We start from the raw sequence: 26930 nt of genomic DNA on the forward strand, positions 1-26930 counted from the left end.
GTGTGTACATGCTCTTTCTGTCTGAATCCTGCAGGATAATGGCTAGCCTAATCAGATCAATTCACGGTGTATATCGCACAAACTCATGAATGGGCCTAAGGCCTTTTAGCTCTGATAATTGCCTATTCTACCCCAGATTATCTTGGAAGGTCAAGGTATCTCAAAGGTTTGAGCAATAGATGAAGCTAGATATTGCATGCAGTAGCAACACGAGTGATAGAATGATACAATCAAACCAAAAAGACATCTGCCTATCAGACAAATGAATAATGTGGCATATGAATTTCAGTGCCAGTGTGATGCTAAGTATATAGGTCATATGTCCCAAAGGCTGATGAATCATATCAAGCTACATGCCTCTTCCACTGTTCACAGTGGGCAAGATACAGACCTCACCCTACTAGCCCGTGCTTGTAAAACACAAACACAGTGCCCAATATTTGATTCTGTGGTTAGGCAATATTTGCTAAATAATCCTCAGTGTGCTAAGAATTACGCTGACAACCATTTTAAGATGATCAGTCGGGCTCACAGTGTGACACATTCACATGAACTGGAAGCTACATACATTAATACACAAGGCCCTATGCTTTGCAGACAGAAAGAGCATGTACACACATTGAGCCTGTTTCAGCTAAACAAAATAAATGACAGCCATTCACTAGTTCATTCCTCGGGGCAATACCCTGGACAGTGAGAGTCAAATTGCCTGGTTGAGATTTAAAACAATGACTGGCAGTTAACTGACAATCATCTTCAACCAGTGCATTCTGCATGGCAACACCTCTACCAGAGTTCACTTGTTCACCAAACAGCACTCTCTTGTCATATAGTATAAATGTGCTGTTTTCCCTGACTTTAGTATTCTTCTAAATTGTCCTGATGAGTGCAAGATGAAAGGCTTTGACAAAAAAGTCTCTTTTGTCATCAGTAAATATAATTTTGAATGCAGGTTAAATAGGCTATTTCTATCTAATGAAATTGTATTTGATAAAGTGCAAGTGTTAGCAACAGTGTTTAGCAAAGCTTTTAAATGTATGAAGTGATAAATGGAAAATACTTCCATAAAACATATGAAATTCTTACTGTTTCTAGGGTATTTAATACTTCTGCCCTCAGTTATTTTATAATCTCTGTCAAAGGAAGCTCTCTCGATAGTGCAAACATTCCTGCAAGAGGGAAGATGCAATAATAATACCTCCCCACACAAATCAGAAATTTTTTTTGATAATGTTTTGTGTGGGGTAATAAAATCAATGTTAATCAAAAAGGCCAAGAATGGAAGTAAGTAGCTTTCAAAAACCCAATTAGAAGTAAAATGGAAATATATTTATGACTATGGTCAACCATTCCAATCAACACCACGGAACTCCATGCAAAATTAATTAGGAGACTGTTGAAGGAAAATACAGCTTTCTATTTATAGATTACCTTTGCCAAGGCATTCTAAAACACACTCAGTCTATTAATTATTTTTGAAGCGTAGTCACTGTTGTATTGTAGGAAAATGCAGAGGCCAATTTGTGCATAGCCAGCTCCCATAACCAACAATGAAATACATGATTAGAATAAAAGGAAAATACTGTGGACGCTGGAAACCTGGAAGAAGAACAGAAGATGTTGGGAAAACTCAGGCAGCATCTGTGGAGCGAGAAACAGACTCAATGTTTCGAGTCCAATATGACTACTTTGGAACTGGAGAGAGGTAATTCCAAAGACATCTTTGTCATTCAATCCCTCCAGCCCTTCAAACTAGCCCCGACCTACTCTTTTGCTCCACCTGCCCCTTCTTCATTTATCAACTGCGTAAAACCCATCATATTTCTACCTTTATTGGACTTGAAATGTTAACTTTGTTTCTCTTTCCGCAGTTGCTGCCAGACCTGCTGACTTTTTCCAACATTTTCTGTTATTATTCTATGTTAAGTAAATGACTAGATCATTTGTTTGTTAAATAGCTATTCTTGCATCTCTTATCAAAGAAAGAACATTACCAAGTACTGTATAATGCCCTCTTAAATGAGAACTTACAGTTATACCGAACCCTTCAGGTACCCAAGACATCCGAAAAGAAGTCCAAAATCAATGGATTACTTTTGAAGTAAAGATGCGTTGTTGTTATGCAAGAAAGTTCAGCCATCAATTTGCAAACATGAGGCAAGGCTAAACAACAGCTAGATAACAGACAAATAATTTTTCATACAATGTTGATGGCTATGATGGTTCAATATGCTGGAGCAATGGTGCTCTAATGTATTGAGTCTTGGTGCTCTTTAAGCTTTCCTGCTCCAATATACTGCGTGTTGGAGAACTATGCACAGCTTTATACCTGTACTTATCCACTTAGAAACTTCCCAACCCTACTCATGTATGAAACAGGTTGCAAGAAAAGGCTAGTACTACTCTATGGGTAGGGATGGGAAAGCCCAGGCAGAAATGACCTTGCGACCCAAGGCTATGGGCCAAGTATTGGTAGATGGGATTAGGTGAGAGATCAGGTGTTTCAAACCTGTCAGTGAACACTCGATGGGCTGAAGGGCCTCTTCTGCACTGAATGATTCTTTACTTTTAAGTATGTACGGAGCAAGGAAATGTGTGAAATCGGAAAATCTGAAGTAAAACTGAAAATCCTGGTAATACACCAGATAAAGGGATGTGGGCCAAACACGAGCAATTGGGACTAGCTTATTGGCAAAAACTGGGCGGTATGGACAAGGTGGGCCGAAGGGCCCGTTTCCATGCTGTAAACCTCTATGACTCTATGATTCTATGACACATCAACTCTAGAATATCCTGACAAAAGTTTGCTCTCTGAAGCGTTAACACACACTTCTTCTTTTAAGATGCTACATACCTCCAGCAGTTTCTGCTTCTGCTTCAGTAGCAGAACATCATTTTGTAGTGCAGGGTGGGATCATAAATGGGTCTCAACATTCATGTTAAAAAGTTAACTGCAGAAAGAAATTACAAAGTAGGTCCATGGGGTGGGATTTTATGGCCTCGGTCGAGCAAGACTGGAAATTTCTGCCTGAGGTCAATGGATGTTTCCGTTGTCCGCCCCTCGCTCGCTCCGATTCCGTAGCAGGCGGGGCGGTAGAATTCCACCACGTACTTTTTTAAAATTTTGTCACACTATTGCACATGGCACAGTGTTTTGCTAATATATTGTAATAAAAAGATGACCTACTGGTGCTACAGGCCAGGATTTGCCCATCGAATTGCCTGTTTATATCAGTAAGCATGCTGTGTGTGGAACAACCGGAAATTATTTCGAACTATTCTCATTTTCTTTTTTATTTTATCATATTCAATTGCTGTTTTGAATCCTGACCCTATATGTTATACTTCTCACTGTTTAGAAAGCGTCTCCTTATTTAGATATTGAAAGCTTAATGTTCAAAGTGCAGCTGGAAACAATAATGGGAGAGTTACGGTACTAGAGGGAATTGCTTCAATGAGTTATAGTAACTTAAAACATTAACAATAGGTGCAGGCATCTGCCATTCAGGCTCTGATCTTCTACCTCAACTCCACCTTCATTTGCTTAATTTCTTAATTCTCAATTCCCTTGGTACCCAAAAGTCCAGGTCTTGAATATACTCAACAACTGAGCATGCTCAGCTATCTAGGGCAGAGAATTCCAAGGACTCACAACACTTTGAATGAAGAAATGTCTTCCTTTTCTCAGTGCTAAATGGCTGACATCTTAGGGGGCGATCTTACCGGCTCATCATGAAGGTTGATTGGCGTGGTGAGCTGGTAAGATCGTGAGAGAGGCGGAAAACCGGGTTTGCGCCCCGGTCTTTGCCTCTCACTATCTTACCAGCCCCGGATATCCAGCGGGATCAACATCGCGCACTGATTTTAAAGTTTAAATCTACATTTTAATATAATTAGTGAGCCTGGGACGCAATTGCCCAGGTTCACTTGTCTTAACAGCCTCACCGGTGAAGCTCTTCACCGGCAGGGATCATGTATGGTGCCCATGAACGGGGACTTGACGTGGTGGCCTCGCCGGTAGGACAGAAACCCCAGGTGGTCATGGGGCAGGGATGGCAGTGCATCTTGCCAGCCTGGGGCCCTGGCACTGCCGCCCTGGCAGTGCCCACTGGGCACCCTGACACTGCCCACTGGGCACTCAGCAGTGTCAAGAGGTGGGGCCATGGTAGGGGTAGGGCCTAGGGGTAGGCAGGTGGGTGGGGAAGCTGCGCACTCTGCAATCAGCAATTGGCCAGGGCAGCGATCAACTGGATGGGGAGTGGGGGGGAGCAATTGATCAGAGTGGGTATTGGAATGGTGATCGGCCGGGGTTGAGGGTGGTGGACGATGTCCATGGGGGTGGGGGGAGGGGTAGATCAGCAGGGAGGCCAGCAATTGGGGGGGGTGGGGGGCGGGCAATATCCGGACCGGGGGGGAGACTGACAGATTTTCTTCTGTTGTGCAGAACAGAGAGATCTGTGCATGAGCAATAGCGCCATCCAGTGTGAGCAGCTAGCTTACCGGTGAGTTTAGGCCCCGCCCCCTCCCCCTGCTGGCAGGAAAGAGATTGTGCATCATTTTTTGCATAAAGTGGTGGAAGATTTCATTTGTAGCACCAAAAAAACGGATCTGAAAGTCTTTCGTTTTCACATTCATTCGGCACTGAGAATCTTTTTGGTAAGATCGCCCGCTAAGACCCCTGTTCTATATTCCCTAACTAGGGGGAGTATTTCTGCAGCATCTATGCTGTCAATTCCCTTAAGAATCTATATGCTTCAATTAGATCACCTCTGATTGTTCTAAATTCCAGTCCCTCTAGAAAGCCTAGTCTTCACAATCTCTCCTCATCCCCGGAAGCAGACCAGTGAGCCTTTCATAGAATCATAGAATCCCTACAGTCCAGAAGAAGGCCATTCAGCCCATTGAATCTGCACCAGTAACAATCCCACCCAGGCCCTATTCATGTAACCCCATGTATTTACCCTGCAAATCCCCCTGTCTCTCAGGGACAATTTAACATGGCCAATCTACCTGACCTACACATCTTTGGAGTGTGTGAGGAAACTGGAACACCCAGAGAAAATTCACGCAGACATGGGAAGAATGTGCAGACTCCACACTGACAGTGACCTGAGGCTGGAATTGAACCCGGATCCCTGGTGCTATGAGGCAGCAGTGCTAACCACGCTATTGCATGTCTTGGAGGGAAAGTAGGTATTTCCTCCAGTAAAGAAACCAAAAAAGGCACACAGTGCACCAGGTGCAGTCTCACCACTGCCCTGTGCAATTGTAGTAAGACTTCTTTACTCTTATACTCTAATCTCTTCTTTGCAGAGGCTAACATAGGCCCAGATTTTCGTTCGGGTCAGATTTGTCAAGTTAGGTGATTTCCTGGCTTGGCAAACCTGACCTTTAAAATGTCCGCCACCCGCAGGGCAGGTTTTCAGTCTGGGGGTGGGGGTGGGGGGTGAGAGCAGTCTGATGTAGGAGTTGAGACAGCTGACCCTGGGATGAATGGGTAGGCAGCTGGATGCAGAAACAGGCTGACCACAAGGCCTGCCACTGTGCCCTGGCACCTTGCTTAAATAAATATAAATTAAAGATAAAATGAAAAACATTCCTTCAGCACTCACCACTCAGCCCCCTCAACCCACCCTAACTCCCTATTCCCCATCCATGCCAACCTATGCCAACTCATGCCCCCCACCCATCTCCCATGGTACTAATAACATTTAGGTCAACTTAGTTCTCCATTTCACACCCTTGTGGCCCCATACCCCCTTTGCCAACCTAGCGTTCCTCTAACCACCAACATTGCCCCTATACTCTCTATTTCAACTTAGTGCCAACTCATGCAAACCCATGCACCCCACCCACAACCCTTTGTCCTTATCCCTTCCATAATAATTCACCAAGTATCCCCAGACAGTTCCTTGACAGTTGTGACACTTCCTGGTTGGCTTTAACATTTCCTGATAGATTTGATAGGTTTGACCGTTGGATAGCTCCTCAATATTTCCTTGACAGTTGTGCAGTGGTGACAACTGGACAGCTCTTTAACAGTCCCTTGACAGCTGTACAGTTCATTGACAGTTGGAAAGCTTTGACAGTTCCGATGATATTATGCCTAAAAAGTGCATAACCATGTTCACTTGTCTTACCTCTCCCAAAGGTGGCCCAGGACTCTATACAAAGGAGTGTCTTACCTTTCTATCCAAACACATTCACCAAGTTCAAAGCTCCTCTTACCTGTTCTAATCTGTATAATCCAGATTCCACACTTCTCTTCTTCCAAAGTCCCACTTCAGTGGAAGACACTGGTGATTTCAGTGGCCAGCTGCCTCTGTGAATTGTGCGTGCGCGAAACCCAACATGACCCCAGATCCTCCCCCCCATAAAGATGGGAAATGCCTGGTTTGGGACTTTGAAAATTTGGCCATTTCTTGGATTTTCACCATGAAGAAGAATCTCTCCATGCTGATGAAAATCTGGGCCATATGATTTGCCTTCCTAATTGCTTGTATGTTACCTGCATTTAACTTTCCATGTTTAATGTACAAGGGCACCCAAGTCTCTCTGAATTCAAACGCTTCCTAGTCTCTCGCCATTCAAAACATAATCTGCCTTTTTATTTTTTTATACCAAAGTGGATTACTTCACCACATTGTGTTGTATTTGCTATGTTCGTACCCTCTTATCCAACATGTCTATATCCTCTGCAGCTTCTTTGCATTATCCTCATCACTTTCTTTTCCATCTAGTGGCATTGTTAGCGAACCTAGATACATTACACGCAGTCCACTAATCTAGGTCACTAGGTTGCAAGTAGCAGAGACCCAAGTTCCGATCCTTGTGGTACCCCGTTTGTTACAACATGCCAACCCCAAAATGTCTCCTTTATTTCTACCTTTTCCTGTTCTTGACTTATTAAGCCAAAATATAAATATTTTACAATATTTCATGGAATTATATTTTTAACACATGTTTTTATTTAAATAAATCTCAAACAGTGTTGAGATTTATAGAGGAATGGAGATACAAAATTTTCTCAGCCAACATGGTGGCACAATAGTTAGCACTGCTGCCTCACAGCGCCAGGGAGCCGTGTTCGATTCCCGGCTTGGGTCACTGTCTGTGCGGAGTCTGCACGTTCTCCCGATGTCTGCGTGGGTTTCCTCCGGGTGCTCCGGTCTCCTCCCACAGTCTAAAGATGTGTGGGTTCGGTGGATTGGCCACGCTAAATTGCCGCTTAGTGTCAGGGAAATTAGCGGAGTAAATACATGGGGATAGGGCCTGGGTAGGATTGTGGTTGGTGCAGACTCAATGGGCCGAATGGCCTCCTTCAGCACTATAGGATTCTCTGATCTGGCTAGATTGAACTTTTTAGCTGATCTTATTTCTGCTACTGTTTAGTGTGACTATGTGCTGGTGTTGTGCTTTTAATAATAGTAGAATATCACATCATGCAGCTTCCTGAATGGCAGTCTTAACAGATGCATTACTGAAGGAATCCAAGTTTGGTACGACTACATTTAATATAAAAAATTGCTAGATTTAAGATCTTCCTGTGACAGTGTAATTTTTATGTACTCAGGTGGAACCTTGCATATTGGTCGATATGGTTACTAACTGGTATCATTTGAACCACTATTTCTCAGGTAGGGTGGGAAATGGAGTTAGACCATACTGGGCAGCAAATGGTTCAAAATAGACCAGCAAAAAGTCATTCCATACAAAACCATTTGTATATTAAAATGAAAGAATTGTCCGACTTATAAGAAAAAAAGTTCGGTAATTGCAATCTTTTCAACTCTCAGTCTGTCCGTATGCATGGGTATTAAAATAAGTGCAGTGCATTATAGTATAACGACAGAACCATTTCTCGTCAAGATTACACCAGGACAATCTTGAGTCCTTCTTAGGATGGCTCATCTTCTTGTGGACTGCACCTCACCAGCTTTCTCCCTTTTACTACAGAATTCTTACCAAGGCTACTCATGAAGTAAGATTGTGGTGAAAGTATTAACGTGTTACCTGTTCCATTCGTTAAGTAACCTGTAGAAAAAAATCTGAGCATTTGTATTTAAGGGCTAATTACCACCAAAGCTGTCTGATTTACAGTAACCATTTTGCTTTGTTGACAGAATTGAATTGAATTATGGAAATCACTGTACTTGTTGTGTACATCTCTTTGCACGAACAAAATAAATAGCACAGCTTATACAGTTCCCATGGATCCGACTGTATTATAATGTGTGTGAGTCTTTTGGAGAGGATTAGGGTAGGTAGGGAAAGAGGAAAGTAGGCACTTTTATGAAAAGACCACAGAAAGGGAAAATGACATTTCTTTGAATTTTATCCGTGCCAGCTACAAAACGGGTACTGTATTTCATGGAAAGAGTTTGAACGATCAATAATTATTGATGCTTACTGCTAACACAGACACTCCAGCTGTGGTGTTGCTGGCTTTGGGGCCTGTGTTGAAGTGTTTCTGTAACTTCCCGGCCACTGATAGTTGATATTCATTCTCTGGCAACCCATCATCCTGCAAGAGGGGGAAACAAGTAAAAGCAAGGGGAGTCAGCAATGAAAAATATTTTAAAAATAATCTTTGCACTGCCCTGAAAAATTCAAAGTGATATCAGGCTGAAAATAGGAGTAGCGGGACTTGTACTATTCATCTAAGTAATGAATGTAGAGCTGGAGAATTATATATTTTCCTCTTGTCAGCAACAAGCATTCCCAGGCTAAGTGTAGGACCGCAGAGTGAAGTACCATATTATTCTGTCTAACAACATGCCTAAAAGTGAACACTACGACCCTCTAAGATAACGTAACATTTCTAATCCTCATTTTGATCACCTTGTAGTCAATTAATGTTAAAATTGGGGCATTGCTTTTTGTGAAGGGGGAATATTTCCTTTTTGCTTTCAACCAGAATTTCAGTTGAGGTAGGACTGCCCCAGTTAATATTACCCTCAGAACTACAAGGTTATTAGCCTTTGGTTTCATCCATTTGAACTGAATTCAGACCCAGTTCCCAGAAGTAAATGGGAACTCGGACACTTCCCGTTGCTTCCAAGATTGTATTTTTTAAGACTATCTAATTCAAGCACGAACAGAGGAAGCTGGAAAACCTCAAGCGGGTTTGCCCGCATCTATCAGGAGAGAAACACAGTTAACATTTCGAGTCACATTATTCTGCTTGCTTTAACTATCTGATTTGTTGCTTTGGAATGATACATATGTTATTAGTTTTTCCTGCTTATAATGGTTTCCTATAACTGGAGGGTACCAGCATTATAATATTGACTTGAAAAAAATCATTGTTTCTTCTTGGAGCCAGATTTCATACAAAATTTCATAATACAAAATCCAGATAATGGGGTTATTTTATTGAATTTCAGAGGATATTTCCCTGTTAGTTTTCAAGAATTGAGGCCTGGATAATTCCACTAGGTTGCGCTGGTATTCCAAAATCAGCCAAGCAAGCACAAATGATTTAGGAATTCCAACCACAAGTTACATCCAACGCAGATCAACTTCTGGGATCTTTTGTGCAAGTTAAAAAATGATCCTGCCAGGAGCTTTCCCCGCCCACAAAACTGGCAATGCCCCCAACTTGAACTAATCACTGCGACACTTTTCCATTAATTGCATCTACTTGTGCTCCTTCGAAGAGGCTGGGGGTTTTTCTCCCTTTTTTAGGTGCACCTTTTAAAAAAATTACATTCTAAAATGATGTCCAGTTGCTCTGATTTGTGAGTGATTTTACGTTTAGTGACATGCAGATGAATTCGAACAAAACCTTGAACAAAAGTTCACTTCACAAAAATAGCTTTATTTTGTCTGCAATTTGTGCCCGGGCTGCCAATTCCACCTAAAATGTAAACTCTTGGGCCTATCCTATAGGATCCATGAGAGATGAATGCAGACTAGTGCTTGCAGGCATTCTTGCAAATATCTGGGAACTGGTGCCAATATTGGGAGCAATGCCCACAGACTGATCAAGCAACAACTGACATTGGCATACTCGTACCTTCCAACCAAGCCCCAGACTGCCCCGTCATCATTGCTGAGCATTTCTTGCCCTACTACCATGGTATACAGTCAGGAGGAAGTGGCTCTGGAACTCCTCAACATTGGCATTGGGTCAAACATGGGCAAGGAAATCGCTGGCTGGTTACCACTACCACCTTCCCTCAGCTAATGAATCAGTGCTCCTCTATACTTGGAAGAGGCACTGTGGGAATCAGAGGAGATCATTCCATAGCCTGGAACCATGTTCAGCAAAAAGGAAGACGATTGTGGTTGGTGGAAGTCAAGGACTTTGCTGCAAATCTTTAGAATTCTCATTTAAGACAGATTTGAGGAAGAATTTCTTCTCTCAAAGAGTGACAAAACTTTGGAATTCCTTACCCCAGGAAGCTGCGGAGCCCGAGTCCTTGCACATTTTCAAGGCTGAGACTGATACGTTTTAAATCAGGTGTTCAATTTTAGTCAGGGAATTAAGGATTACAGAGATAAGGCAGGAAAGCAGACTTTAAAAAAAATTCATTCATGGGACATCGGCGTCGCTGGGTGGCCAGCATTTATTGCCCCATCCTGACTTGTCCTTGGAGTCAACCACATTGCTGTGGGCTCTGGAGTCACATGTAGGCCAGACCAGGTAAGGACGGCAGATTTCCTTCCCTAAAGGACATTAGTGAACCAGATGGGTTTTTCCAACAATCAACAATGGTTTCATGGTCATTAGTAGATTCTTAATTCCAGACATTTTTATTGATTTCAAATTCCACCATCTGCCCTGGCGGGATTCGAACCCAGGTCCCCAGGACATTAGCTGAGTTTCTGGATTAATAGTCTAGCGATAATACCACTAGGCCATCGCCTCCCCCAAGTGAGCGTCGGATCAGCCGTGATCTTATTAAATGGCAAGGCAGGTTTGAAGGGCTGAATGGCCCACTCATGTTCCTGTTTATTATGGTGCGATGGGTTGTGTCCTCAGCCCAACCATCTTCAGCAGCTTCATCAATGACATTTCTTCCAATACAAGGTCCAGGTGTGGGTATTTACAACTCCTCAAGTACTAAGCACTTCATATCTATATACAGCAAGACTTGGACAACTAGGAGGTTTGGGTTGGTAAGTAATATTTGCATCACACAATGACCATCTTCATCAAGAGAAGGTTTAACCACTTTCCCATTACATTCAATGGCATTAGCATTTTCAAACTCCCCCATTATCAGCATCCTGGGAATGGGGGAGAGGGGTGGTGGGTCTAAGGGGTGAGATGGGGTTGGTGTTATCATTGACCAGGGAGTTAACTGGACCAGCTACATGTGTAGTCTGCCTACAAGAGCAGGTCAGAGGCTGGGAATTCTGTGGTAGGTAGCTCACCTTCTGATTCCACAAAGCCTGTCCACCATCAACAAGGCATAAGTCAGGAGTTAGATATAATGCATCCTCCACTCCCTGCCACCTGCCTTGATGCGTGCAGCTCCAATTACACTCAAACACTTAAGAAGCTCAACAGCACGAGGACAAAGCTACCCATCATCTTAAACATCTTGAAAAGTGGCAGAAGTGTGTACCATATACAAGAGGCACTAAAGCAGCTCCCCAAGACTTCCTCCATCACATTTCCCACACCCATGGCCTCTACCACCTAGAAAGATAAGAGCAGCAAGTACATGGGAACCACCACAACCTGTAACTTGCCCACCAAGTCACACATCATCCTGACTGTACCTTCATCATCACTGGGTCAAAACCCAGAAACCCCCTAGCTAACAGTAATGTGGGAGTAACTACATCATGGCATCTACAGCAGTTCAAGGGGGTGGCTCACCAAAGTGCAATCAACTTTCTCAAAATGCAATTAGGGACGGGGAATAAACAGTAGCCTTTCCAGCAACATTAACATCTCATGAATTAATTAATAAAAGAAAAACCAATTAAAAAGATGCCATGTGAAACATCAGCATTGATTATCATACTAAACAAATGAGCAGAAATCAATATAACAAATTATCGCCATGCAGTTATAAAGCACATTCAACATGTGAAAGGAAAAAACTAAAGGAGGAAAGACTTGGATTTATACAATGCCTCTCACAGTCACTTGGCATTTTAAATCAGATACCAGGTATATCTCCCTTGCTCAGCTTGGGATCTTTTAATTTGCTCCAGCCAGTACCTTGTTTAACCTCTCATCTGAAAGGTGGCATCTCTAATAGTGCAACACTCCCTCAGTAATGCATTGGAGCATCAGCATAGATTTTGGTGCCCAAGCCTGGAGTGGGACTTGAACCTGGAACTTAACCCTGGAATCTTGTGAATCCGAGGCAAGGGTGCTACCAACTGAGTTATGGTTGACACACTAAAATGCAGTTTAAATAATGTGGACAATGAACACATTCTGGTTTAAGTACAGGCAGTCCCCGGGTTACGAACGAGTTCCGTTTTTAAGTCTGTCTGTAAGTCGAATTTGTATGTAAGTCGGAACAGTTACGTACGGTTCACATCTAGCGTCAATTAGTCAAATGTTTGTCTTAGTATATAGTATATATTTTACGTAAAACATCTTAAATATAATACAGTAATAATAATAAAAACCTAATAAGAAAACGCGCAGTGTTTTGAGCGTCGCGCAATGTAGTCCGCCCGCTCGTTAGTACAAACCATTGTATGTAACTCCATTTTTAAAAATAATAGGCTTTACGGAGGTCGGTACGTAAGTACGGGCGTTCGTAAGTCGGGTGTTTGTAACCTGGGGACTGCCTGTAATACTGGGATGTTTGCAAAGTTCTTAAAATGTTCCTCAAAATTAAAAAAAACAAAATAATATTTACAGAACTGACCTTGCCAGACTACTAACTTCATGTTGATGGTTTTCAGCTCAAGTCATAGCTGTTGGCTTTGTGTTTCCTGGGACAGGAGAGTTTTTTTGATCAATTCATAAGCAACTGGTCTACCTAGTTGCATTCTCGCCCGGTTTTACATGGAATTGCTGGTCTCTTAAAATCTTACACATGATTTTAAAGTATAGCTTTTCCTCAAAAAATATGAAAAAGACCAAGCAAGACAATTAAATAAAGATTTTTTTTTAAACTTAGCAGGCTGGAAATAAATCAGACTCGATGTGGTAATATTCTGGCCTGTGTACCTAAAACTGCTTTAAAGAAAAATAGGACATTTGCTGCCCTACCAGGATACTGTTTTTAATATGGACATTGAGCAAACTGCAAGTGCACATTTCTGTCCACTATTGTACGATTTGCCAGAAACACAATTTTCCATGATGGATTTTAATTGGAATTTTAAAAAAATAATAGACCCACAGACATACATATGTGCAAATGAAAGTGTATTCAAGTTAGCAAAAGCTAGGTAACACCAGTATTGCTTAACTGCAGCATTTGAATCAAAGTAAATGCATGCTTTTCCTAACTTTTCACTGTTCAGGTACTTTTGCTTCACCTGCAGCGTTTCTGTGGGACAATGTTTAACACAGTAGTCTGACCATATATTTATCACCTCGGTTGATCTGAAGAAATATGCAAACCAACTACAGAGAAAAAAAAAAAGTACAGACCCATGCGAAGCCTAAAACTGAAGTGAATCATTCTGCCAAAGCCATCAGTAATGTGTCCCAGTAGTCCATAGTAGTGCACTCATTAAACAAGACTTACATTCACCCAGGGGTGGTCCAACAACTGCTGCGCAGAATATCGTTGCTCTATATCAACCTGAAGCATCATGGTGATAAGCTCCTATAAAAGAAAAAGGCAGAAGGATTGCTATTTGAGTGTAATCCAAAGATGTCTGGGTTAGGTCGATTGGCCATGCTAAACTGACCCTAGTTCAGGGGATTAACAGGGTAAAATGTGTGCAGTGACAGGAATAGGGTAGGATTGTTGTTGGTGCAGGTTTGATGGGCTGAATGGCCCCTTTCTGTACTGTAGGGATTCTATGATTCTATTCTATGATTCTATGTAAGGATAGAGTTGAAGGGTAATTATTCACCTAGACCAAAAAGGGAGACATTTAGCAAGTGATTATTCATTATTCAAGCGTGATAGTATAATGTGGGTTGTGAATTATTGTAGTTGGATATAATAAATTGCAAAAGTATTGCTATTTTTATTTGCCAGACCAATGGCATAACCTGAGTTCTACTGACCACACCATTTACTACTGCTTTGGGAAGATGGTGGCACAGTGGTTAGCACTGCTGCCTCACAGCACCATGGGCCCAGGTTTGATTCCTGGCTTGGGTCACTGTCTGTGTGGAGTCTGCACATTCTCCCCATGTGTGCATGGGTTTCCTCTGGTTTCATCCTATAGTCCAAAGGTGTGCACGTTAGGTGGATTGGCCATGCTAAATTCTCCCTCAGTGTACCCGAATAGACGCCGGAATGTGGCGACTAGGGATTTTCATAGGAACTTCATTGCAGTGTTAATGTAAGCCTACTTGTGGCTAATAAAAAAAATAATTAAAAAAAGACTAGGTTAATTGCCAGAACTCACCGTCAAATGTTCCTGATTTCTCAGTTGCATAGGTAAGCATGTTCAATGATTCTTTTATTGATATAAAGAAACTCGTATATATCTTAACACGCAAGACATCTCACTGTCCTCAACGTGTCTCCTTTACATCAATGTTCAGATGTTTTAAATGGCATGGCATATAGCAGACTTGAAAAATGTAAATGGGATAGAAAAGGGCATGACATTCTCTAAGCTTTCTGACATAAATCCAACGATGACTTCTATCACTCCTTTTCATTGCATCAATGCTTCTATTATTTCAATTTTTGATTATTTGAGTGTCTCTAATCCCCACAATCAACGTCTTCGATTAGAGTAGTGAATTTTTCAGAATGCATCCCTAGAACGTTACTGTTGCCAATTTTTTCCAGTGATTCACCAGAACAGTGCAATCATTCTGTAGAAGATTAAAGATCATGGCTAAAAATGAAGTTGTTTTGCATGTGCGTGACTGGATTGTGGTGCGTTGGGCTCAAGGGCCAAAATGCTGCAACTTATGCATAGCTTGAATATGCTTAGTTCTTTAGAAGTGCAAAGCATTAAATCGGCCATTTTTCCTTTCGCCATCTGTATCAAATTAAGTAAAATGGCAATTTATAATAGAAAATTGCTGAGTTTTGTAAGTAACCGGGCTAAAGTAATTTCACTTTGTGGGTCAATTCATCAATCTGCAGAGAAGCAAAGCACATTTATTTGAGATCAGATTCAAAGGTGATGGGAACACACTATTGTGTTCTATGAACCTTGAAACAACTGAAGCCAACTTTCCCTCCAGGCAATGCCAACACCTTGGATATTTCCTTTTCCAGTCAAAAAAAAACTTATGTCACCACAAGCATGTCTATCCCTTGTACGTTAGATTCTAACTTTTCCAATTTTAACTTAAATTGATGTTGCAATCAATGTCTCACATTAATAAGTTATTACTTTTCTGAGATTTTAAGCTAATTGAAATATTTGTCTGTCTGGCTCTCTCGACGACTTATAATTATGATACAATATATTTTGCTGAGTCAATGAAAAATTCCCTTGTTTTGTTTGCTAAGAATTAAATATTGGTCAAAGTACACTCATCTCAACTCGGCAAATTTGATACAATTACTCACAGCAATACATTATACTAATTATACCTACAACCGTTCTAGTGGAGTTTCATCCTGTCTTTCATTACATATAAACATTTCAGACATCAATATTAAATTGAGTCAGGCCAAAAGGGAAGTCTAGAATTTGTATGCAGGTAAATGAGCTCAATTAAATTAATGATTGATTTATGATCCCATCAGTGTCATCTGAGGGATCAGTAATCATCCATAATAGCATGGAAAGAGCCATATTATCCACATACTCTCCTTATTCTCTGCACTCACTTAAATCAATGAGGTTTACGTTGAATTCTTTCATCCATTATTAAAGGGTTTCAGTATATTTAGTGAAGTACTGTGCAAGAGGCAATGCAATGTTCATCTACAATAACAGTATTTTTCAAAGGCAATAATTGGTATGGGGACATACATGTACTGTATCTTGCTGTGGTGAGAAAGTCTCATTTTGCAGTTTTCAAAATGACTCACATATTCTCATTTTATGCAAGACGAAAGGCTGCGATATCACCTCTGTTTACCCAGTGCAAAGGGGAGCCACATTTACATTGTCAGTTTGCAGAACTGTGAAGATGAGAACATCAGTGCTGTACAATGTATTCAAATATTCATCTGGAGCACTGCTCCCTGAATTACAACTGCTGGTGACACGGCGAAGATTTGCCAACTGATTGTCCCTTTCTGCACTCATGCACAGATTCTAGTTTCTGCTTGGCGGCAGAATTACTCTGCATCTTATCACTCTGTGGCATTATGCATTGGTGTCCAAATATGGTGCGTCCGTGCATCACCCAGTTTCAAGAGTGTTCTGGTGTAGTGGAAAGCAACACAATTAGCTCGTGTAAGTTGGTGCCTTCAAGGAATGTCACGTTTGGTATTTTACGGGAGAATATGGAATGAGAAAACTCCTTTCAAATGATCAAACTTGGTTCTCGCATAAACAATTTGCCAGGTTATGCCTCTTTTTGAATGCACTAACCAACCAAACCTCGATGACAATTATAATCCAATTTCACCTGAGCCTCCAAACGTTAACAAAGGAACATTGGGCTGGATTTTATGGGACACCCATGGTCCCTGCCCTTCCAAATAAAAAGTCTGCCCACCACCTCGCTGGCTGCCCTGGAGCAATTTCATGCTAGGATCAACGTTAATTACTTTAAGGCCAGACATACCTCCCCTATCTTGGGAGGCACCACTAGGACTGCAGGCAATCCTAACAAAAAGAAACCTTCACTCAATGACACTGCAGACTGAGTGTGAGGCCCTTCAGGCCGCATGTGGGGAGATGCAGCCCATTCCTGAATCCCCCACTCTGCCCTTACAGCCCAGCCTGTCATGGGACCTCACCCGGGTAACCCAGTTGCCCTCTGTGCTGAGCCTCTTGTTTTCAAGCCATCCCATCCTCTTGTTTTCAAGCCCTGCCACCCTATTGTCAGCCCGCACTAAGGAAGGGCACTTCCTCAGCTGCGATATGGACAGGAACCCAGGACAGAGTTGTAAACGGTGCTGGCATGGCATTTCGCCAGCGCCCGCTGAATATGCAGTGCGGGGGGGAAGTTCTGGAGAGAGTGCGTGCTAATCACATGCTGATGTATTAAAATGAGAATTCTGTGGTCCTGCAATATGTTTCACGCCTCTCCATTGGCAGGGGGTCAGTAAGATCAGAACTTGTAAACCCACTGGCACGAACTGCACTCTCTGGATTTTGAGCACGCATTGCCGTTCCTGCAGACAGAGAGTGCAGACTCAAAATCGCCCTATTATCTTGAGTCCGTATGACTCTTCTTCAAAGTTCCAGCTGTGTTAACTCCGTTTTTCTGTCCACAGATGCTGCTAGCCCTGCTGCTTTTCACCACTTGCTGTTTTATTTTATACTTCCAGCAGCCACAGTATTTTGCTTTTATAAAGCACAAGGAAGAATAGCATTAAGGGAAAACACCAGAGGAATTAATTGACTCTTGTATCCAGTCTGGAAGGATATCATTTATGAATTTGATTTGTAATGCTATTTTTGGTGGGCGGCTTAACTTTTCGCAGACACTGTAATGGTCGGTGACAGAGGGAAGGTAAGCTATCGGACTGCTGATGAATGGGGAATTGTTATAATGCACTGGGATGAGTTCTTCATTGCCAGCCAGGGTAGAAACAGGTTGCCCAGGTTTCCTCTCCTCTTCACGGTCCAGCTCCTCAGCTGCTTGCCATACAGCCCTTGGATGGAATGGCAAGGACTGTTTCCGCACGATGTTGAGGTAGTGTAGTGAATGCCAACACCTGCTCTACCAGGCTCCATCAAGCAATCCAGGCTGCAGAAGCATCGTTGCAGCACACCAGTCGTCTGCTTTATCACACTTCATGGTGGAAGCATAGCTTTCATCATGTAGATGCTCCAAGCAACAAGCAACAGCTCTACTGACCCCAATTACTCACTGTTGGGTCCATTCATTCTTCAGAATAGACGTAGGCAGCACTTGGTACGATTTTGAAGATGATTTTCTTTATTGAATAAAACTTTAAAATTAATACTACAGAAGCAAAGAGAGAGAGAGATTGGGGACTGGCTTCACAGCCAGGCTCTGTACTAATCTTAAATAAGCACTGAACTCAGAAACAAGACTGAACCATGAACTCAAAAGTACACACCGAAATGCACAATATATGTTTTTGGTAATCTGTGTTCGTGAAATTGCTGGTACAAACTGTGTCCCTAACTTGCACAAACAATTGGCAGCTGTGTGGCCATGAAAGTTTTGTTTATGTACCTGTTAACATTGTATTTTCAAAGAATGCAGTCAATTTCTAAGCTCATCCCAGAATTCCCAGCTGAGTTTTAAAATGTGGCCAAGTTTGCTTTAAAGCTTAGCATAGTTAGTTACATAGGCAGAAATATCTTAAAATGAAGTCTTGTAGCTGAAGCAAACCATACAAAGGATCCCACACTCACCATAAAACATTTTGTTTGGCATGCAAGTCTTTAACCCTCCAATGGTTTATCTTTTGCAAACATGAGCAGATACTCACTTTTGCAGAGTCAGAAATATTGTCCCAATATGGTGATGGAAATTCCTGATGCCCCATCAGTATCTGGTCAAAGAGGACATCCTGATCATTGCTGTGCCTGTAAAGAACAGCATCTCTCATTTTAATTACCCACACTTTTCCATCATCTCTGTGAAACACTTTAGCAATTCATTCAATAAAACAGATAAAAGCGCATTTTTAACCACAATGGAATGCTCACTAGTGTCAAAATTCATCCTCCAAATTAACAATTAAAGAACTGATGGGTAGAGAATATCTTCAGTGATGTGCTTTTTGCTGGTTCTATGAAAAATGCACCCATAATTTACAAATACTGCTTGATCGTTCATTTTAAAAGCCATCTAATTCTCAACCATGAGATAAATCCTTTTTCTGTTTCTTTTATCTCATCCTCATGTGAACTAACATGGTTGCATAGCTACAAACCTTCATAAAGGTAGCACAGTCCAAGGCAAACATTTTATAGGGCAAAGGAAAATAGACACCATGTAAACGGGAGAAAGACTCAGAAGGGATGAAGAGGTCGGTAGCTAAAAACACAGCTGTGAAGGAAAACATTTTTAGGAGCCTTTTGAGAGGAGGACAGGGCAGATGCGAGGTGATGTGTATGTCAAAAAGGCTTTCCAAAGGAGAGGAGCAGCTGGTTATAGGGGTGGTTACTGATAGCAGAGTGAATGGTGAATTGGTGTCCACAAGCAAAAGGTGAGCAGGGAGATATAGGATCATAGAATCCCTACAGTGCAGAAGGAGGATATTCAGCCCATCAGTTTTACACCATTTCTCCAACAGAACGTCTTACCAAGGCCCACAGCCGCCACCCCCCGCCCCGTGCATTTACCATGGCTAATCCACCTCACCTACACGTCTTGGGACACTAAGAGACAATTTAGTTTGGTCAATCCACCTAACTTGCACATCTTTGGACTGTGGGAGGAAACCAGGGTGCCAGGAGAAAACCCTCGCAGACACGGGGAGAATGTGCAAACTCCACGCAGACAGTCACCCAAGGTCAGAATTGAACCCAGGTCCCTGGAGCAATGAGGCAGCAGTGCTAACCACTGTGCCACCACGCGGTTGGAGATAACTGAACAAAATGTGTCAAGGCCAGGTCAGTCTTGACAATGTGGACAAAACTCTTGAAATCATTTTGTTTGCGCCTCAGTGGATTTTGGGAAAAATAATGGCAAGAGAGAGAGAGAGCAGGTGGTGTATTGTGGGTAAGGGCAGGGCTAAAGCACTTTGAAGGTTGAGGAGGACAGGGATAGATGAAGCTCAAAGCGGCTGTTAGAGCAATGAGCTGCAAAGTGATTTCAGCAGCAATGTAGGAAAGGCTACGGTAGTGACTTTAATGTTTCATTGATGCTATTTTTAGCAGCCTGTTATATATATAAAAGGAAACACAGATCTGCACAGCTCATTTCAAACTGGAATCCAGTTCAGTTTTCAAACATGCCAGAGAAAGCTCAGTAAAATAATTAGAAAAGTATGAGATGGAAGTATGAGTTACACTCAGATAGTGAGAGATCTATTTAAATATTTCCAATTATAGTTTGGATGAATTCCGAGTCAGTTGATCTTCCAAGAAATTGCAACTATAGGGCTTAAGTGTTGCAACATGAAGGGGATGAATCTGGATTTGAATATTTGAAAATGACTGCTTTTATCTTTGTACATAACAGCTTCTGGCTCTTTGGTGAAGTCATGAAACAGGACACAAAGGTATTCAAGCAGTCACTTTTCTTTGAATCACTTCCTTAATTCATAGCATATTTTGCTGCCAGGATTTCAATGTGTTTCTACTTGAGAAAAAGAGAGCCTTCAATAATTACTTGGTTCTCAGTCTCTTTCCTGAAAAGAGTCAAGTAAAATTTGTAAGATTAATCTTAATTTGTAAACATAGGGCTCGAAGTTACACAAAAGCCATTTTATTCAGAAGGAATAGATCGATCCAGATGCCACTGCTGTCTTGGTGCATGAGTGCGCATAATGCAACAGTCATACAAACCATGAAAAGCTTTTAGGTTTGATCCTTGATTTGTGATAAGTTCACTGATCTCAGCTGGAGTGATGGTGGGGTCTACTATTGAACTCAATGATCCCATGCTTAAAAAAGGGAGAGTTACGCAAGGAGATTATTGGAAAATGTGCACGCGCCAGGCTAGAATTTGATTAGGCTACAATGTGATGGCTACATAATCTGAAAACATCCGCTGTCGAGGTTCACATAAATTATGGCATCTTCTGTTCATGAAATACCTAGGCAAACGTTTGAGACTTTAAAGAAAAGAGGAGATTCTGCTGTACATTTGATTGACAGTCACAAATAATGGGGTGAATTTTACCGTCCCGCCCACCATGAGAATCGGAGCGGGCGAGGGGCGGACCATGGAAAGGTCCACTGACCCCGGGCGGTTTCGGGGTGAGCGAGTGTGATGTGTTCAGGCTGGAATCAATGGAGTGTAATGGCGACCAGCATTTGAAATAAAAAATAAACTGAGAGTTCCTTACAACCAAAGAACAGTTTTCAATTGTAGTCATTGTTATGTAGGCAAGTACAGTAGCCAATTTGCAAAGTGCAAGGCCTCGCAGAGCAATAAGATAAAATGGCCAGTTAAGTTGCTATCGATTGAGCGCTAAGTGTTGGTCAGGACTCTGAATTTGAGGTTGATATCTCATCTGCAAACAGCACCTCTGACTTGCTCAGCACTGCACAGGAGTATTAGCTTAGATTTGTTGAATGTAGAATTGGATTTGAGCCCATAGCACACTGACTTTATGCCAATAGTTCCAGAAAGGAGCAAAGTTGGCACTAGTTGTCAGTCGCTAATAGAAATAGCATATTTTTATATCTCCCCATATCGATATCATATAACGTTTGATTTTGTAAAAGAGCTGGAGCCAAAACTATAAAAGTTTGAAACTATGCCTACTAATGACCACAGCATGACAACTTATATCATTCTGAGTATGTTTAACTCTGGAAATATGCCTCCAGGAACTGTAATTAGAACTGCAAAGTGCTTGGACATAAAGTGTAACCAAAATCTGCCAACTATGATGTTGACTAAAACCCACTCATCACCATGATAACAAAACAATACACAAATAAATTGTGTTTAAGGCTGTACTCATTGGTCCTGGTATTTACTGAAAAAGATTTTCCCCAAAATATGACAAACTGTCAGGTTCAGACTGAAAACCAGAGACACAGGCAGGTTTTCTATCCAGATCTTCCCACATTTTGCCATTTTACAGCAGGGGGTCGTGTTTTGCACTGTCATTGTGAGGGGCGGGGCCTAAAGAGCCAGAAAGCCTGGATCCGCAGAGATCAGGGTGCCATTTCATAGAATCATAGAATCCTACAGTGCAGAAGGAGGCCATTTGGCCCATCGAGTCGGCACCGACCACAATCCCACCCAGACCCTATCCCCGTAACCCCGTGCATTTACCCTAGCTACCCCCTGACACTAAGTGGCAATTTAGCATGGCCAATCCACCTAACCCACACATCTTTGGACTGTGGGAAGAAACCAGAGCATCTGGAGGAAACCTACGCAGACACGAGGAGAACATGCAAACTCCACACAGACAGTGACCCGAGGCCGGAATTGAACCCGGGTCCCTGGAGCTGTGAAGCAGCAGTGCTAACCACTGTACCACCATGCCGCCCTTTTTGGTCTCAAAACCACATTAAAGATCCCCCTGTCTCATTATCACCAGTATTGGGCACCCCTGCCCCTAACTGCTGGCATTGGGTCTTTGGTGCACTAGCCCACCCAATCCCTCCCCAATCTCTGGTCTCCAGGGTATTTCTCCTCCCTCCACCCCTGCCCCACATGAAGCAAACCCCCGCTATAGGGTCGCCTACAGGCCCCACCTTCTGTAGGCCCCACTCCCTTCAGAGGGCTACATAGAGGATTAAACTAAGACAAGTGAAAATTTCCATTAAATATGTACACTTCATTCTTGAGGATAAAGGTCTTTTTAATCGATTTTTTCCCCCGATATTTTGTTTTTTTGCTATGCTTTGCCCATTACTGTGCAGCACCAGCTGAGCTTAACACAGCAGAGGGAGATTTGTTCCCAGATCTCTGCCAATGTCACTTTAAAATCATTCGGTGCCAAGGTGAATTTGTCGTGGTCCTGGTGATTCCCTTGCCGACAGTCTACTCTTTCCTCAAAGGAATAATTTGGTTCTATTTTCTTCACAGAAGATGCTCAAGTATTTCCAGCATCTCCTGTTGCTTGGCTTTGTTTTGTGTTCTGTGCTTACTTAGCCGAGATCAGGAGCTGTTACTCCATGTAGCCCTTAGCTACAGAATATATCTGAATAAAATCCAGGATACTATCGTAAATTTATAAACTGAAGAACCAAGTAGCTTGCAAACAGTCGGAGGTTGTTACGCGTACTGATGAACTGAGGTTTTTCCACGCACTGCAGGGTAAATGAAGCCTAGCATCTGAAGTATTATGTATAAGTCAAACATTAGACTTAACCATGCAGAACAGTCTACTTGTTCTAAATTTCATTTATATCAGAAAATGTGAGACACTGCCAAATTGAGTTAACCAATTCACTGAGGCGGAGTGTAGGATTTTGGTATCAGGCTCTGCTAGAATACAGGGTCGTCTGATTAACTGGCTGTATTTGTCATGTGACTGTAACGGAAGGCGTCACAGATATTTGATGGTAATAGATTATCACTCTCAGCTCATCAATTATAATACTATTTATCCCATCATCAGCCAATCCCAGTTGACCTTTACTCATCTGAACTTCAGGTGAACCTGTGAATAATTATTTGAAGATGATGAATAATCACCCAGCGTTAAGTGATTATTCCGATCTGCTCCAGAAAGAATTTGGGGAGCAATCAGGCCAAGTGAGAGAGATAAATTCATACTTGACTTGAGATAATAAGGCACCGATAGTTTGTCCACAAATGCCCATCAACTTGATATATTCTCAGTCATTTGAAAACTTAAATCGCTCCAAAATATACATTATTGCTGAGAGAGAATTTTAAATTAACTTAATATACATAAAGGACATGCACAGATAAAAGTGGCTAATAATATACAAGGCTAGAAATTACTGTTGTATTATTAATATACCAATGCTTGAAACATTTGTACGACATTTTTGTGTTTGCTATTTTAATGGACATTTCTTTGTATATTTTAGTGCCTAAACTTGCACTTTTCTGCATTTTCTCTCCTTTCATTCCTCATGCTCTCTCCAAGCTCATCTTGTTATGCGACCATCTCCTGTTCTTTTCCCACCAAACTACTGAGCACCCACTTCTCTTCCCGGTCCCATGCTGCTGTTATCCTCCTTTTCAAATCTGCTGTCACCATCCTTCTGTTCATAAACTCAACCATTGATCAGTCGGTCCAACAGCAACTTGTGTTTCTGTCGTGCCTCGTACATAATTAAAAATGTCCCTCACAGGAGCAGACAATATTTGGCACTGACCCTCATAAAGGTGCATTAGGACAGGAGACCAAATGGTTGATCAAAGCGGTAGATTTTAAGGAGTGACAATGAGATTTCCGCCTTTGCCACAAAATTAAAATGGCTCGACTAAGTCATAAATGATATCCTTTGCGAATATAACCAATGTGAACGATCCTTTTTGTTCTTCTCCACTCATCTCGGGGAGGTGATGGCCTAGTGGTATTATCGTTAGACTATTAACCCAAAAACTCAGCTGATGTTCTGGGGACCCAGGTTCAAATCAGCAGATGGTGGAACTTGAATTCAATAAAAAGTTATCTGAAATTAAGAATCTACTGATGACCATGAAACCATTGCCGGTTGCCAAAAAAAACACATCTGGTTCACCAATGCCCTTTAGGGAAGGAAATAGAGTCATAGAGGTTTGCAGCATGGAAACAGGCCCTTTGGCCCTACTTGTCCATGTCACCTTTTGTTTTTAACCACTAAGCTAGTCCCAATTGCCTGCGTTTGGCCCATATCCCTCTATACCAATTTACCCATGTAACTGTCTAAGTGCTTTTTAAAAGACAGAATTGTACCCGCTTCTACTACTACCTCTGGCAGCTTGTTCCAGGCACTCACCACCCTCTGTGTGAAAAAATTGCCCATCTGGACCCTTTTGTATCTCTCCCCTCTCACCTTAAACCTATGCCCTCTAGTTTTAGACTCCTCTATCTTTGGGAAAAGATGTTGACTATCCAGCTGATCTATGTCCCTCATTATTTTATAGACCTCAATAAGTTCACCATAAGTCTCCTATGCTCCAGGGAAAAAAGCCCTATCCAGCCTCTCCTTATAACTCAAACCAGCAAGTCCTGGTAGCATTCTAGTAAATCTTTTCTGCACTCTTTCTAGTTTAATAATATCCTTTCTATAATAGGATGACCAGAACTGTATACAATATTCCAAGTGTGGCCTTACTAATGTATTGTACAATGTCTGCCATCCTTACCTTGTCTGGCCTACCTGTGACTCCAGAGCCACAGCAATGTGGTTAAATCTCAACTGCCCTCTGGCAATTAGGAATGGACAATAAATGTTGGCCAGCCAGTGATGCCCATGTCCCACAAATGAATAATAAATTAAAAACTCTGCCTTTGATACAGTTGACCACACCATCCTCCTCCAACACCTCTCTTTTGTCTGGCTACATGAAACTCCTGATCCACAAATATTTCCATTTTTATAATTCTCACTCTCATGTTCAAATCCTCCGAGTTTGATCCTCCACCAATCTTAACCTCTTCCAGCCCGACAATCCTTTAAAAAAAAATCTGCATTCCTCCAACCCTGGCCTCATGTCTACACAGTAAGGAGTCTAACAACCGTTTACCCCAGTCCAACGCCGGCATCTCCACCTCATGTCTACCCCCATCAGTTAGTGCCAGCCATCTGGCACTAAACTGTAAAATTCCCTCCCTTAATCCCGCAGTCTTGCCACATTTTTCTCCTTTTAGGGTGTTCCTTAAAACTTATCTGTTTGACCACGTTATTAGACACCAATCCTAATATCTCCTCAGAGGCTCAGTGTCAATTTCTGTCTCATTACACTGGTGTGAGGCACTTTGGGATGGTTTCCCACCTTAAAGACAGCACATAAATGCAGGTTTTTGTTGTCAATTCATTAAAATGAACAGGTTAATGCCTCTAAGAGTGGAATACCTTGACTGTGTTAGGCACTCATCTGCCGATACTGACAAAGTTAAACAGAGATGCTGAAACCAAAAAAGAATGTGTGCTGTACGTACCCACGGAACGGAGGGAAACCACAAAGCAGAATATAAGTAATCACACCAGCAGCCCAGATGTCCACCTTCAGACCATAGCTATGAAGAAAAAGTGCTCATTAGAAATGTGTGTAAAGAACATCCAAACCCTGCACTCAATTTGTGTAAAATGGATCACTATAAGGCTCATGCATTATTCATTACAGAGGATTCACTGACACTGTAATTAACTGAAACTACACAGTATCCTAATGGATAGTGATGCCTTTGTCTCTCAACTGGAGAGCTATTACTCTAAGTATTGTACTAGGAATGTTTTGCTGGTTTGGTGGGTGTTTCATTAGCTTCCAACTGGGTGATTAGGTAGCGTTCTGAATAAAAGTGACGCGGACGTATCTCTTGAAAGAAGAAATGCGGAGTTGTGAATTAGACATCATCTCCAAAATAACAATAAGACGCGAGGAGCAGTGTAATGAGCTAAGGGCACTCCCACTCCGGAGATGCAGGCCTGAATCAGCAGAAGATAAGTTTCTTCCCTCTTTGAAGTTACGCAAGCTCGAAATGAAACGAGCTCTGCGGTCTTAATGCGGAACACAAATCTCCCCTTAATGTGGCAATAAAGTTGCCATAAAAATTGCTTTTATGTACAGCAGAAATGTCCCACTAATGCAAAAGGGATTTTTTTTGAGGTTTGGTTAAGTACACTTTCAGGATGGAGCAGAAAGACTGTTTTAAATCTACTTTGACCCGAGAGCTCACACCTGCTTAAAAAAAGAATATTCTATAAAATATATTTCTTCAGTACAGAAAATTCCCTCGAATTTCTTCCAATGAAGAAATAATCTAAATTACTTGCGGGTTTGCACCTAGCATGTATAAATCAAAAACTAAGTATCCACAAAACATGAATTATGTCTGCAAGAATATTCTAGGACCAAATTAAAAATATATTTCTGCCACAGTTGTATCAAGAACTGTGTGTTCATCGAATAACAAGTACATCTATGGATACATTATATTCTG

At 41.8% G+C, this 26930-nt stretch overlaps 1 protein-coding gene across 1 annotated transcript in view; it reads right to left on the reverse strand.

The window, feature by feature from the left end:
* dclk1a (doublecortin-like kinase 1a) overlaps positions 1-26930 on the reverse strand; it is a 334031-nt gene that overhangs the window by 33475 nt on the left and 273626 nt on the right. Inside the window, exons 12-15 of the mRNA XM_078222857.1 lie at positions 25929-26006; positions 18660-18756; positions 13677-13757; positions 8411-8524 (exon numbers count right to left, since the gene is read on the reverse strand). Of these exons, the coding sequence (XP_078078983.1) occupies positions 8411-8524; positions 13677-13757; positions 18660-18756; positions 25929-26006 (370 nt within the window). The remainder of the gene's footprint in view (positions 1-8410; positions 8525-13676; positions 13758-18659; positions 18757-25928; positions 26007-26930) is intronic.

This window comes from Mustelus asterias, chromosome 10, assembly GCF_964213995.1.
Source record: "Mustelus asterias chromosome 10, sMusAst1.hap1.1, whole genome shotgun sequence".
Taxonomy (NCBI): Eukaryota; Metazoa; Chordata; class Chondrichthyes; order Carcharhiniformes; family Triakidae; genus Mustelus; species Mustelus asterias.